We start from the raw sequence: 15,046 nt of genomic DNA, 5'->3' as shown, positions 1-15,046 counted from the left end.
GCAGAGCGCTCCCTGGCTTGCACGAGCCCTAGAAGCCGGAGGTCTCGGGGTCTGGACCATGATGTTTCGTGGGGGACTTGCTGCCATTTCCTGCCCAGGCAGCTTTGTTCTCTCTTCCAGCTGTACATCCTGAGCCAGGGCCAGTGCATCTTCAAAGGGGTGGTGACCAACCTCATCCCCTACCTGAAAGGGCTGGGGCTGCACTGCCCCACCTACCACAACCCGGCTGACTTCAGTAAGTGCCCATGCAAAGCCAGGCTTCCCATGCCTTTCCCTTGGCCTGCAGCCGGCCCCGCCTCTTGCTGGCTGAGCAGGACCAGGACGGCATGGGAGAGCTCCCAGGAGCGGGAGGGCAGAGCCTAGGGGTTGGTGAGTCAGTATGTGACTCCTGGTGTGCTGGTGTGTTTTTCTGGGAGTTGGAGAAGTTTGTGCTGCTCTCCCAGCTGGTGTGGTTCCGTCCTCCCCCGGGGCTCACACCGGATGTGAGATACTTCTTCACTTCCTGCCCTAAGCACTTGTGCTGTGTTACTACTAAACAGCTGCTGCCTTCCACCCCAGAGGTGGCTGCATTTCCTCGGGGATGAGCCCCATCTAGACCCCTCACAGGGCGAATGAACATTGCAAGGTGCTACAGGAGCCTTCGAGGACCTGGGAGGGCAACGCACTGACAGTTCTCCATGCAGAGTGGCACCAGGCACTCGGGAGTGAGGTGGGGTCTCCCTCCCCACACCTGCCCAAAGTCTGGGGGGGTTATGCCTAAAGTACTGTCCCCCACCCTACCTGGCGTGGGTCAAGGGGCTCTGCCTGGCTACTCCAGCCTTAGCACCTGACCATGGGGAGGTGGCTGCTCCCCTGTGGTCGCCTGCCGTTTCCTGATCATGCTACCTCTGTCATAGCTCCCCATCCCATCTGGGGGACGTTTCCAGGAGCAGACAAGCCTAACTCCCACTCAGCCCTGAGATGGAGGTTAGTACACCCCCCCGGCAATGTGCCGGGGCCAGGGCAGAGGAGGCAGGGTGCCCAGCTGCCCCTGATTGTCAGCCGTGGCTGCGAAGGGCGGGGCAGGGTGGCTAGGCCCGAGGGGTCTCAGTGATTGCTGTTTGGGTTCCCCCCAGTTATCGAAGTGGCCTCGGGCGAGTATGGAGACCTCAACCCATTGCTGTTCCGTGCTGTCCAGAACGGGCTGTGCACCATGGCCGAGAAGAAGAGCAGCCCGGAGAAGACGGACTCGTCCTGCCCAGTCCCCTGCGTGACGGTCAGTGTGGCAGCCCCGAGGCAGGCAGGCCCCGGGGCGTCTTTGCCCCCGATGCCCAGAACCCTGTGGTGCTGGGCTCTGTCCCTCCAGGTGGGGCTAGGCTGTGGGTCAGCTTTGCGGAACGGTCCTGGTGTATCTAGGGAATATCCCTGGGACAGCAGCATCCCTGCCCTCATCACACTGTCCCAGACCCTGGTCGGCTCCAGAGGGGGTGGGTACAGAGCGGCTGAGACTTGGGAGCAGCCCCTGCCTTGTTCCCTCACCCCGAGGGAGTAATGTCCGTCTGTACACCTGTGGAGTTTGGGGTGCCCATCGCTGTGTTAACTGGGCACTGACAGAGCACAGGCCTCTGGCACCAGAGCCACCCTCCCCCCAGGCAGTGCCCCTTGTTCTCTGGGGATCTCCCCACACACCAGAGCACCTGTGCTGTGTCTTCCCTGCTGCCCCCATAGAGCCATTCCCCAGGGTGTGTACAGCAGCCCTGTCGTGGGATGCCCAGGGATGTCCAGGGTGCTGTAGGGAGTGAGACGGTGTCTGGGGCGAGGGGCGTGGCAGGTGCTGGCCTGGCCTGGGCCCATTGTCCCTGAGGTGCTGGGGGTAACAAGGCTCCCCTGGGTGCGGCTGGTGCCCACACTCCCAGCAGGTGCCCATGTGGGGTGGAGGGGGTCTGCATGTCAGGGCTGGGAGCCCCTGGGTCCCTGACTCTCCGTGTCCTCGTCTTGGTCCCCCCCGCACAGGACGTGGATCATATCGAGAGCCACACGTTTGCCACCAGCACCATGACCCAGTTCTGCATCCTCTTCAAGAGAACGTTCCTGTCTATCATGAGAGACACGGTAAGGGAAGGGCGCTGGGGGGCCAGGCCAGGGCCGGGGAAGGGGCAGAGACCAAGGCTGGAGCAGAGGGGACAGGTGCTATGGGGAGCAGGGTCCAGGGTTGGGAGGCAGAGGGAGGGGAGGGGAGGGGACCGGGGGCAGAGGATGGGAAGGTTGGAGGCAGGACTAAGGCACATGCAGAGGGGACGGGGTGGAGAAAGCAGGGACCAGGGCCTGGTGGCTGGAGAAGGGAAGGGAGAGGCTGCATCGTGGGAACTCCCTTACTGCTGGAGCCAGCGGGTGGAGGGGGCCCATCGCTGCCCTTGCTGTTGGGGGTGAACGCTCAGCAAGCGGCCAGGCGCGCCCAGGGCTCATGGTAGTCCCTCTCTGAGTGCAGAGCCCATCTTGCCCCTGCAGGTCTTGACCCACCTGCGGTTCATGTCCCACATCTGCATCGGGGTGCTCATTGGGCTGCTGTACCTGCACATCGGCAACGACGCCGGCAAGGTCTTCAACAACACTGGCTTCCTCTTCTTCTCCATGCTCTTCCTCATGTTCGCCGCCCTGATGCCCACTGTCCTCACATGTACGGCACTCACCTGCCCCCATCTCCCCTAGAGCACTGTGTCTGTCCGGGGGGCTTGCGGGAAGATCCCAGGAGTGAGGGTGGGGCAGGCCCGTCTGGCGGCTGGGAGCTTTCTGTGCTGCACTGAAACACCCGAGCCCGTAACTCCCTCTGCCCAGGCCTAGGGCTTAGCTGGGGTCGCTGCAGGGCAAGTGGGGCGAGCCCGGGGTACACTCAGTGCTGACGTTATGGGCAGGAGCTGATGCAGCACAGGGACTCCTTTGGGGGCGCAGTGGAAGAGCCCCGGGCAGGCTAAGAGGTCAGCCCAGTGCCCTGTGATGTGCAGGTCGGGGTGTCAGGCCCCTGGACCACTGGGGATCCCCTAGCTCTGGCAGCTGAGCTCCTCCATGGGGTCCAGCTGGCTTTACCCCTGGGCGGCTCCAGCCAGGCCTGGGAGAGGCTGAGGTTGGGAGTGATGGGCAGGGGGTGGAGTGTAGGTAGTTCCAGGCCCAGTTCGGCTCTTGAGGGTAGACCCCAGTGCCCCTCGCTCCTGGAGGCGCTGGCTCCCGAGGAAGCGGGTGCATCGTGGATCAGAACCAGCCACAGCCATGCAACTCCAGCAGGGCTCAGCCACCTCCCAGGAACCCTGGGGAGCTGCTTGGCAGCACTACTGGGCTTCAAGGGTTAGCATCTATCAGTCCTCCCTCGGCTTCTATTTGAGCGAGGAGCCGCTGGGCCCTAGAATGGGGCCGGCACAGGGCACTGCTTGCTGCTAACCTGCTGTGTCCCTCTGTGCCTGCAGTCCCTCTGGAGATGTCTGTGTTCCTGAGAGAGCACCTGAACTACTGGTACAGCCTAAAGGCCTATTACCTGGCCAAGACCATGGCAGATGTGCCCTTCCAGGTGAGGATTCAGCATGGGTGGGTGGGGGGATGAAATAGACTCTCCTAGGTTCGGCCCCTGGGCTGCTCTGCCTACAGGGAGATCCAGGGCTGGCTTCTCCCGGGTTCCTGCCCCTCGTGGCACATCCTGGGCCCTGACCCCATTGGAGAGGTGCAGAGAGGGGGGTTCATAGAGCTCCGGAGGTCCCAGATCCCTGCCCTGTGGAGCTCACAGTATAACTTGGACCACTGTGATGCTTGGGGCCACAGAGCCGGGTGCAGAGACCCCCTCATTGCAGGGCGTAGCATGGAGCCTTAGTGGAGGTGGGTCCTGCTGAACCATCTCCCTTCCACCCCCTGCAGGTGATCTGCCCCATAGCCTACTGCAGCATCGTGTACTGGATGACAGGCCAGCCCCCGGAGGCTACGCGCTTCCTCCTCTTCTCCGCCCTCGCCACTTCCACCGCCCTGGTGGCACAATCCCTGGGGCTTCTGATCGGAGCAGCTTCCACCTCCTTGCAGGTCAGAGGGGGTGCAGGTTTTGGTGGGGACCCTGGGTTACACAACGGGGACAGCCTCTGGCAGAGTTTGCACCCGTCTGCTCTATCAGGGTCAGTAATCGAGCCAGTGATGTGCCAGGGTGTGTGGATTGCAGGTGTGCTAGGGGGTGTCAGCCCTGCAAGGGCGTGGCACCGAAAGCATGAGCGTGCATGTGCGTGGAAGTGTGCGTGCACACGAGGGCATGTGTGTGGCCATGGGTTCGCGTGACACTGGCTGTATGCTGTGCCCCCCCGACCCTCATTGCCATGCCTGACTCTGGCCTGCCTCTGCCTTGCAGGTGGCCACGTTCGTGGGACCGGTCACTGCTATCCCCGTCCTGCTCTTCTCAGGCTTCTTCGTCAGCTTCAAGACCATCCCCACGTACCTGCAGTGGACCTCATATGTCTCCTATGTCAGGTGGGGGCTCGCAGCAGCAGTGGGAACAGGGAACTGGCAACACTCACACGTGGACGGTGACTGCCCTGCATCCCTGCTAATGCTCCCCACAGACGTCCCTCTGGGAAGGCTTTGCAGGGGATTCAGGCCTGGCCCTAGGGCTTGAGGGGAGATCCAGCTACCAGGGACCCCCTCTCAAGCCGTGGCACCTTGCTCCAGGGATGCTGTGGCTGGCGGGTGGTAGGATGCAGGAGAGGCAAGGACCCTGGAGGGATGGTGCCTCCTTGTGGCTGCAGATGGGTTGCACAGACCTGCTGCTTCTTTGAGGATGGAGAGAGCCAGCTTTAGGGGAGATGGTTTTACGTGCATCTGTCTGGCCCGCGGCCACACAGCAGCGCCAGTTCTGCGGCTGGCCAGCCTGATACCCCCAAGTGCTACCAGCACCACTGCTGCCCAGCTCCTTGGTGCACAGCTGTGCTGGGGCCTCTCCCGGCCAGCTCCCTGGCGTGCAGTGATGCTGATGCCAGTCTTGGCAGGTGCAGCAGAATCGGTATCACCCGTGGCTGGCTCTCTGCTGCAGAGCAGGCCAGAGGCTCACCCAGTCCGGTGCCAGGTGAGCAGAAGCCACCCAGTGTGTGTGAAAATCCGGGGTGCAGCTGGAACTAATGTTGCTTGTGCTCTGGCACAGGTATGGCTTTGAGGGCGTCATCCTCACCATCTACGCCATGGAGCGTGAGGACCTGGAGTGCCGGGAGACTCCCTGCCCCTTCCAGAATCCCAGCAGGATCCTCCAGGAGCTGGACGTGGAAGAGGCCAAACTCTACCTGGACTTCATCATCCTGGGCATCTTCTTCCTCATTCTGCGGCTCCTGGCCTACCTGGTCCTCAGGTACAAAGTGAAGTCTGAGAGATAAGGGGGCCATCGGAGCCCGATGCCTTTCCCAGACCTGATCTGCCACAGCATGGACATTCCCAAAGGGATTCTCAGTCTCTGTGGATGTGGGACCACAGGGGAGGCATCGGGGAGGTGGCGGCCAGTCCTGGCTCAGTCGAGAAGGTTTTTTGGGACATCTCGGAACTGTTTTAACCTTTCCACACTCTTCATCGCAAATGTTTTGTACTGTCCTGGAATGCCTCATTCTCTCCCCTGGAGCCGCGTCATCAGATGGATCTTGGATTCCTTCCTCCACCCTGTGCCCCAAACCACCACCTCAGGACACCCACGGAGGCAGCTGTCTTCCAAGCCAGACAAAGAGAGAGCAGCCCGCCAAGAGGCTTTGGGGGAGGGGGTTGCGCTGGTCAGAACCCCGTTTACCTCCCGCAAAGCACAGTTTTGTAGCGCAGCGTGTAGTGCAGTGTTTTAACTTGCCTGCGAGTCGGTGTCCAGTAGCATGTGTATCCATATTAAGAAGAAATCAGAAGACAACAATCGGCTAAGTGGCAGGAGGCTTTCATGTTTACCTTTAGCCATAGTGCCAGCCAATGCCATAGCTCCGGTCTTTTTCTGTAGACTTCCCTTTTTCTTAAGGAAAAACCAAAACCAAAAGACAACCCGGCAGCACTTAGCACAGGAACAAGTACTGTCGCTCTGGGGGGATGCGGGTCGATCAGGCCTCTGCATTTAGGATTTGGCAGGATGTAATATTGGTAGAAACATTTCAATGAAATTTTTTTAAAATGTTTTTTCGGGAGGTGGGAGAGTTTCCGCCCCTGCTGGGTTTGCCACCAGGGCCCTGCCATGTTGGACTACTGCATGAGACCCGGGGAGTGAAGGAGCAAACCTGGCTGGCCATGTTGAAACTGACCAGTTTCCTTGGGAGTTGAGTAAATGGTGAAAAGGAAAGGGGGCGGATTCTCCATTCTCTTACACTGGTGTGAATGGGAGGCAGCTGTCCTGAAGCCAGCAGAGTTAGGTTGGGTTAGGGTGACCAGACAGCGAGTGTGAAAAATCGGTAATAGGAGCCTATATAAGAAAAAGACCCAAAAATCGGGACTGTCCCTTATAAAATTGGGACATCTGGTCACCCTAGGCTGGGTTGAGAGGAGGATCTGGCACAGTGATTGACCTCAGTGGATTTCTGCTCCCCTCTGAAATCAGAATCAGTCCCTAGGGGCCCAATGCTGCAGACCACTTGGGTCTGATTCTCCCAGTTCACCTGCACTTTGCATCATCACTTACACCTGCACAAAAATCCTGCCGAATCAGAGCGGAGATGTTTTACCCTTGCTTTGCACAAGTGTAAAATGATGACACAAGGTGCGGGGCATTGATGAACCAGCCCCATTGAGATTAGCAGGATGTGGCCCTGAGTGGCACGAAAGGTGCAAAGTAAAGGAGCTCTCCTTTGTGTTTAATAACCCCCAGTCTTGTTACAATGCATGGAAGGACATTTTCATTTGTGGCTGATAATGGGACAATGCCCCTTTTAAAGTTTGGCCTTGCAGCTGAAGCCCTGAATAGCTGAAGACAAACAAATTTCAAAACCTCCCTGAGCTCCCTAATCAGTAATAGAAAAAGCAAGCACAGAATTAAAAATCCCCGGTGTGTTTGTGTTCAGCCCAAAACAGTGTTTACCGTGTGTAGCAGTTGTGTACAGAGCATTTTGCAGGGAGACATTTAGCTGGCGTCAATCGGCATAGCTCCAGTCACATCAGCTGAGGGTCTCCCCTTGTATGAGCTAATTTATTTCGGTGTACACCTGAAGTGGCAGCTCTGTAAAGCTCTTGGTACTTAAAACATGATCCGTAGCTATAACTGGCAAATAACTTGTAGCAGAGGGAATTTCAGGGGCAGGGGAGAAGAGAAGATGATTTCGGCTGAGATTTGGGAAGAACTGGGAGGCAGAGAGCTGAGCTATTTGAAAGCGATTCCTCCCGTCTTTGACATGCCAAGGCTTGAGCTCAGTATTCCATGTTTCCCCTGCAGTAGCTGACAAGCCAGTGTCCAAAGCAAAGTGTTTTCCTGTGCTGCTCAAAGCATTTGCAATGCCTGCAATCAAAGCACCTTGCTCTGCTGGGAGCAGGTCAGGTCTTGCATGCTAATCAGAGTCAGGCTTGGTCAGTGTTTGGATGGGAGTGGTGTTGGAGAGTCAATAGGAATTGTTCTTCCCTTTAGAGGCCATACTGAGCCCATGGTGCCATTAGGGGGAGCTGGTAGTCAAAGAGGTGTCCTTCAGATGAGCCTTGAAGTCCAGGCCCTACAAACTTTAATCTTGTGGCTTGTTTGTCAATCAGGGGTTAGCCTTGGAGTCCTGGCGAAATTCCAGCTCAGGTTTCCCTTCCCTAAAGTCCTTAGCAGCTGCAATCAGAGACAGGATTCTCCTTTGTTTCTTGCCCTGAGGTGCTATGTAGTGTTGCTGTGCTGTGTCAAAGAGCTGCTGTGTTCCAGCCCAGAGGGGGCTGCATGTGTGTAGTTTGTCGAGTGCTTTAGGACCATCCCAGGGGAACGGGTGCTCTAGAAATGGAGGCTCCAGAGCCCTGAACTCGGGTGTTTGTAGGGCAGGGAAGGAGGAGCTCAGTTAAGCTCCACATCTGCTCTGTTACTGGTTTGGGGCTTAAACAAGCCACTGCCACTCCCATGTTTCAGTTTTCATGGAGGAGATGGGGAGGGAGGGGATTAATGCTGTGGGGCTGCCTAGAGCAGGGGTGGGCAAACTGCCCTGGCCCTGCACCGCTTCCAGAAGCAGCCGGCACCACATCTCTGTGGCCCTGCCTCGCCCCCCCACTCCCCCGGCTCCTCCAGGGAGCCTGCCTTAGCCCCGCTGTGGGCCTCTGCCACCCCGGAGCCGCTCAAGGTAAGCGGCGCCAGGCCAGAGCCTATGCCCCAAACCCCTCCTGAACCTCTCCTGAGTCCCCTGCCACACTCCTCCTGCACCCCAACCCCTTGCCCTGACACCCCTCCCAACCCCCTGCCCCAGCCCTACATTCATGGCCCTGCATGCAATTTCCCCACCCAGATGTAGCCCTCGGGCCAAAAAGTTTGCCCACCCCTGGCCCAGAGCCCTGATCCTGATAAGGGGCAGTATGTAGAGAGCAGAGGACCCAGGTGTTGGAGGGTGAGAGCCAGTGAGATGACCCAGTGCAATTCGATTCAAGCAGCCTGGGGGCTAACAAGGACCCTTCATCACCACTCGCTCCTCTTTCCTCCTTGCTTTCACTCCTTCCCCTCTCTCTTTCTCATTCCCCTTTTCTCTGTCCCTCACTCCATGGGCACAGGCAGGGAAGGTCCTAGGTCCTTGCGTCCGGCCCCTGCGGTCGCTGGGAACCCCATCCTACAGCCCCATCCAGAAACTTACCAGGCTCCACCTTCAAACCAGTCAGGCTGCTTGTCGCCACAGCTCCTCATGAGAGGCTTGGCTGGTGGTTAGAAACTGACACTTTCCCCTTCTCTGCCCTCATCTCTCTTTCCTCCCTTGCTTTCCCTTGGGGCTGGGTTCTAAGCTATCCCGTCTAACTGTGTCGGCGCTGGGGGCTGCCTTCGTTAACTGTATTAGTACCAAAGCTGTGTGTGGCCCAGCCGTGAACATACACTGCATCCCTAACATAACCCCCGGGTCGGTCTATCCGCTCTTGGTGTAGGGAGACCCCCGTGATGGGGTCTGAACCCAGCGTAGGGTCCTGCTCTGCAATAGATTCTCCTCCCGCTCAGCCCTGCAGGAAGCAAGTATGGAGGGGCAGAGATGCTGGGAGCCCTCCAGGCCAATGCCCGGTGTAGCAACGTGCTGCCCACGCTGTCTCAAGGTTGGAACCCATGCCACCTACGCCCAAGACATCCTCCAGTGGTCTAAATCCCTCTCCAGCATCATCTTTGCTCAGTAGCGGCCCGAGCTGCTGCCCCTCCCAGAAGAACTCGGGCTGTTTGTGTGGTGTTTATTGGGTTTCTCTTGCTGGATGGACTGGACCTGAGTTTCTCACTGCACTGCCTCTGGCGGGGGCAGGTGGTGCACGGTGGACACCGGGGGCCATGCAGGAATCAGGAGCTGCTCACCGTGGATCTCCAACCCTCTGGGGGATTTTGAGTCCCAGTTCTCCCAGGCTGGAACTTCTCCCCACCCTTCACCTGCACAGGAACGAATGGGGTCCCTGCCCTGAACTGGACCTGGATCTTAGCTGGGGCAGCGGGATCAAAGCAATAGAAAACTGGATGTGGGCTCCATTGCCTGGTACAGTTCTTCCCTCCCCACCTGTCTCCGGAAGCTGCGTCGCTCCTGCGTCTTGTCTGGTAGTGGGCCATGGCCATGCTGCAGGAGCACAGCTCAGAGACGGGACCAGCTTGGTGCGTCTGGTGGTTCGGAAGGTCGGTTATGGCTTGTGAGCCTCGGTGTGGGACCCTGGCTGCCGAGGTTTGGATTGTGTCTCCCTGGGCTCACTAACCTCTGACCTGCTGTGTGGGGACAAGCATTGCTCACTGACTCCTGAATACAAAGCACAAGGGGTCCCCGGATGGAGCCAGCCAGACTTGCTGAGTGAGCTTTGGGGTCAAGGCTGATTGCTGGGCAGAGACTCCTAGGCCCCAATTCCCTGGTAACTAGATAATCCATGACCTCAGGGGGAATATGGAAAGGGAGACAACAGCAAACCAGCCCCACTGACAAGTCCTGTATTTGGCCATCAGGGTGGCATGGCCAGGCTGGGTAGCAGAGTCATGGGCTGACCCTCAGGGGACTGAAGAAAGCCGGGGTGTGCTGGCAGGGGAGGGGCTGCTGCCTAGGCTGCCCTGGTCTGTAGATACCTACAGGGCTCTGGAGCTGTCCGGCCAGCACTTTTCCTAGTTCGTACAGGCCGTCAGCCTCCCGTCCCAGCCGCCCTCCTGTGCACGGTGCCTCACTCAGCCTGCTCTAGCTGGCTTCGTTCTCCAGATGGTCAGGTGCCGTCCCAAGTTTTACAGATGGGGTGTGGGACAGACCCCTGGCTTGCGGGGTCGGGGGAGAATGGCTGGCTGGGGTGCCCCCTTTCCCAGGCCCATGATGGCAGCTGTTCTGAGCGGCACTGAACGCACAATGCTGTTGATTGTATGGACTGTGAAAGGAGCACCGGCACATCAAACCTACTATGCCGGATCAATGCCAGGTGGAGAGCTCATCTCTGGGAGGCCACCTGCCCTCAGCCCCTTTGGTATCACGCCTGCTGTCAACCAGGGATGGAGGGAGACTGGGCAAGCACCTCCCAGCTGGCTGCTTTAGTGACCACGCGCCTTTACCCGCACTTCCCAGGGCGTGTGCGGAGACGGGGCCCATGGTCCAGTATGCGAGATGGTTAATGCTGCTAATGTTCGGAGGTGAGGAAATGCTCTGCCTGTCTGAGTCGGATTAGCAGGGTGCTGCTTCATAGGCAGGGGGGATTGCCCCCTCCTCCCAGTGTTAATGGGGGGGGTCACACAGGGATGTCACTGGCAGCAGTCCAGGCAGTGAGCCGCCGTGGCCATGCAGCTGGAGGAAGGCCGGTCTGCTCCAACCTGCTTGGAAGTGGAGTCTTCTCTGTGACTTGCTGCCCGAGACTCCAGCCAAGCTGCTGCTTCAGGTCAGGGACAGCTGTGTAGCCCAGAGGATGCCATCTCCTTCCTTCTCTGCCTGCCTGCCTCCCCATTGCCTACCTCTCCTTGCCCTGGGAAGATGAGGCAGGGGGGCTTTCCCTCCTGTCTCCCCTAGCGTCACAACATGCCAGCCGTACAGGGTACGGGCTGTGACTTGTGTTCCTCTCGGCAGGATGGGGAGAGGTCAGGCAGTTGTGACCCGCCACTCACAGTAATAATGCCGGCTCTTTGTTGATATGTGGTCTGGGGGGTTGATGCAATCCTGTCTCTTCTTTCTCCTTCCTTAAATGGGATCAGAAAAAGCAACCAAAGGGCCTCCTCCCATGCCGGGGAGTTTGACATGAAATTCCCGTCCGCATGGGTGTTGGTGGCAGGGCGTGCTCCAAAGAGGGCAGCTGGGCGTGCCAGAGCTTTGTCGCACCAAGTTCTTTCACATGGCCCGCTGCTCCTAGGATTGTAACAAGTGACTACGATGCACTTTAATAGAGCATGCTCCTTGGGGCGCTTGACATTGCCAGTCACTTTGGGGGGCACTAGGTTCCTTCTGGATGCCAATTTGTGTGGCACCAGGGCTTGGCGCCCCCTCTCTGGGTAGGGAAGTCCTTCCTGCATGTCTCTTTGGGATAATCAGGAGGTGAGTGTTACGGGCAAGGGAGAGTTCTCTGCCCCCTCCCTCTCCATTTTCCAGTCCTGTCCCTTCCTGTAATGTTCCCAAACACTGGGTCCCAATGCACCAGTGGGTCACGGGAAGATTTTAGATGGGTCGTTACATCCAGGGCTGTATTAAACCATCACTGGGCCCTAGGTGAACATACCCTTCTCCCTGCCTGGTGCAGAGGGGAGGCCCAGCAGAGGGGGTGGGTGTCGCAGACAAGCCTGCCCTGCGCTCACCCCACAGAGGCAGCTCCTGTTGCACAGGTCTGGGCCTGGCTCCCTGCTCCAGGCGTTGTGACTGGCGCACAGGGTCACAGGCGTTGTGACTGGTACACCAGCTCACAACACTCGGAGTGGGGAGCAGGACCCAGTCCTGCGGGACAGGAGTCGCCACTGAGGGAGGGAGTACAGGGCAGACTTGGTCTCCAGCCCCTCCCCCAGGACCTCCCCACACACAGGGCTGGGATTCGGGTTCTGGTGCCGGGACAGGGGGTGCATAAATGTAATGGTACGTCACCAAAAAAAGAAACTGCAGTTGGTGGATCACCCCAGTAAAAAGTGTGGGAACCACTGCTGCAAATGCACTTTTAATGGACAGCAAGTCCTTGTTCAGGCTGCTGATTAGGGTTTGTGTGCTTTGCAACATAACCTGAATGACCATATGTGTTTAGCTTCTCTTTAAAACTGCTCCACCCACTGGGAGAGCTACTCCCATCCAAAGGCATGAATGCAACACGTGCAACTTCTCTCTCCGGGCACTCACATAAGCACACACACACACATACTCTCTGATACAGTCTGGCACACTTGCATGCCCTGATACTCTTATTCACACGTACAGGCGAAGCAGATTCACAATCAAACCACTGGTGCTAAGGCTTGCAAAGGGAAGACGCTGGGCCATGGATGGGGTGGGCGGGCGCATTTCCAGGTCTCCACCTTCCCCTCGAATCAGGCAATAAACGTGTTTTGTTTCGATCCGTGTGGACAAAGTTTGTGTCATCCAGCCACCAAGTGAGCTCCTGGGCCAGAGAGTGTCACATGGCTATCTCAGCTGTTCCATGTTTCCCATCGATATCTCAACATGGCTGGTGTGTGTGTGTTCTAAGTCTCTTTTCAAGTGTTCTTCATGTTTGTATAACCAGATGGGTTTGTATAGGGAGTGCGTGTGTGTGTGTGTGTGTGTACGTGTGTAGCATAGAGAGGTCTGGCCAATAGAATCTGTCACGGGCCACCTAATCATAAGAGGTGTGTCTGTTTAATTGGGACCGCGTCCCACAACCAATGTGTTTCAAACCATGGCTAACAGTCACCGTGAGTCTGTTTAAATGGCTTCATGTGCAAACCCTTTGCTACAGCGGCCAGGTGTGACACGCTGTCTGCCAGCATTCAGGACACATTCTGCGATCTCTTTGTTCACTGGAGGTGGCTACGTGGATCCACATGACCTTGCTATCATTTCCCCAAGCCTGGCCCTCTGCGTATCTTTTCAAAACAAGTGGTGAAAGGGAAGCAAATCTCTCCCAGCCTGAGAGCTCCCCTGGGGAAGCTGGCATGTCTCTTTCCTGATGAGGGTCAGTTCCAGTGAAGAGGATTGTGCTGTCTGCACACACGCACATGCAGGTATAGTCTGTAGCTCCTGACTTTATGATGGTGTCTTTGCAGAGACGTTACTAGTTTAATCTTGACCACCATCCAGATTCACAGGGTGACAGGAGTCAGCAGCTAGGCAGACATTTTGCAGTTTAATTCAGTGTTCCTGAGATGCCAGCTGTACTCGTTGGATTTCACACCCTTAATAAAACCTATATTTATACTGTACATGTCAGAGCGCCTCTTCCGTCTCTGGGGGCCTGAAGGGCATGTGCACATGTGTGTCGGGGGTCTAGGCAGTGAATTTGTTTGCCAGTGTGTACATGCTGTTCTGGGAATGTGTGTTTATGTGGGATGAGTGTGCCATGTGGTTTTGAGTGGCTAGGGAACCAGGCGTCTTTTTCTTTGGGGGTGCAGTTGTGAGCTCATGTGTATTGTGTGTAGGGTCAGGGGTATGAGTGTGCGTGTGCCCGTGTGGAGTGTGTTGCTTTGTGTGCAGCGATGCAGGTGCACATGCCCTGAGTAGAGCTGTGAGCGTGTGCAGGGATGCGCGGGTGTGAAGGATGTGAGTGTGGTGGTGAATGTTTGGGGTTGAGAGTGCGTGGGGGTCATCTCGGCAAGTGTGGCTGACGGAGGAGAAACCTCACATGAGCCAGACCCAACATACAGCAGGGGGTTAACCCTGCTCTGAGGGGGTCAAGGTCAGATGGTGTTTAATGATCCAGCTTTGTCTTCATTGTGGGGAGGATGATTCCTACAGGCACTTCCCAGGGCAGGATGCAAGAGGTTCTCTCCTGTCCCTGGTAAGACCCAGGGGCTTCTCTTGTCAAGTAGACAAGCAGGTCTCCCGGTTATTCGTTGCCAGTTGTCATAAATATAAAGGGAAGGGTAAACCCCTTTGAAATCCCTCCTGGCCAGGGGAAAGCTCCTCTCACCTGTAAAGGGTTAAGAAGCTAAAGGTAACCTCGCTGGCACCTGACCAAAATGACCAATGAGGAGACAAGATACTTTCAAAAGCTGGGAGGAGGGAGAGAAACACATGTCAAGGTTCCTCCCCCACTCTGAACTCTAGGGTACAGATGTGGGGACCTGCATGAAAAACCTCCTAAGCTTATCTTTACCAGCTTAGGTCAAAACTTCCCCAAGGTACAAAATATTACACCCGTTATCCTTGGAATGGCCGCTACCACCACCAAACTAATACTGGTTACTGGGGAAGAGCTGTTTGGACGCGTCTTTCCCCCCAAAATACTTCCCAAAACCTTGCACCCCACTTCCTGGACAAGGTTTGGTAAAAAGCCTCACCAATTTGCCTAGGTGACTACAGACCCAGACCCTTGGATCTTAAAAACAATGAAAAAGCATTCAGTGTTTTACAAGAAGACTTTTAATAAAAAATAGCAGTAAATAGAAATAAAGAAATCCCCCCTGTAAAATCAGGATGGTAGATATCTTACAGGGTAATTAGATTCAAAAACATAGAGAACCCCTCTAGGCAAAACCTTAAGTTACAAAAAAGATACACAGACAGAAATAGTTATTCTATTCAGCACAATTCTTTTCTCAGCCATTTAAAGAAATCATAATCTAACACATACCTAGCTAGATTACTTACTAAAAGTTCTAAGCCTCCATTCCTGTTCTGTCCCTGGCCAAGACGACTACAGACAGACACAGACCCTTTGTTCCTCTCCCTCCTCCCAGCTTTTGAAAGTATCTTGTCTCCTCATTGGTCATTTTGGTCAGGTGCCAGCGAGGTTACCTTTAGCTTCTTAACCCTTTACAGGTGAGAGGAGCTTTCCCCTGGCCAGGAGG

General features: G+C 56.5%; 2 protein-coding genes across 4 annotated transcripts in view; both read left to right on the top strand.

Annotated features, from left to right (window-relative positions):
- ABCG4 (ATP binding cassette subfamily G member 4) overlaps window positions 1-13,459 on the top strand; it is a 45,865-nt gene extending 32,406 nt beyond the window's left edge. For both annotated transcript variants that reach the window (XM_048827436.2, XM_048827435.2), the window contains exons 8-15: window positions 121-235; window positions 1,116-1,255; window positions 1,993-2,091; window positions 2,488-2,656; window positions 3,438-3,538; window positions 3,880-4,038; window positions 4,355-4,473; window positions 5,141-13,459. In XM_048827436.2, coding sequence (XP_048683393.1) covers window positions 121-235; window positions 1,116-1,255; window positions 1,993-2,091; window positions 2,488-2,656; window positions 3,438-3,538; window positions 3,880-4,038; window positions 4,355-4,473; window positions 5,141-5,366 — 1,128 coding nt within the window. In that variant the 3' untranslated portion in view covers window positions 5,367-13,459. The remainder of the gene's footprint in view (window positions 1-120; window positions 236-1,115; window positions 1,256-1,992; window positions 2,092-2,487; window positions 2,657-3,437; window positions 3,539-3,879; window positions 4,039-4,354; window positions 4,474-5,140) is intronic.
- NHERF4 (NHERF family PDZ scaffold protein 4) overlaps window positions 1-15,046 on the top strand; it is a 98,704-nt gene that overhangs the window by 47,427 nt on the left and 36,231 nt on the right. The window lies entirely within an intron of this gene.

This window comes from Caretta caretta, chromosome 22 (genome assembly GCF_965140235.1).
Source record: "Caretta caretta isolate rCarCar2 chromosome 22, rCarCar1.hap1, whole genome shotgun sequence".
Lineage (NCBI taxonomy): Eukaryota > Metazoa > Chordata > Testudines > Cheloniidae > Caretta > Caretta caretta.
This window is presented reverse-complemented; position numbering and strand designations above follow the sequence as displayed.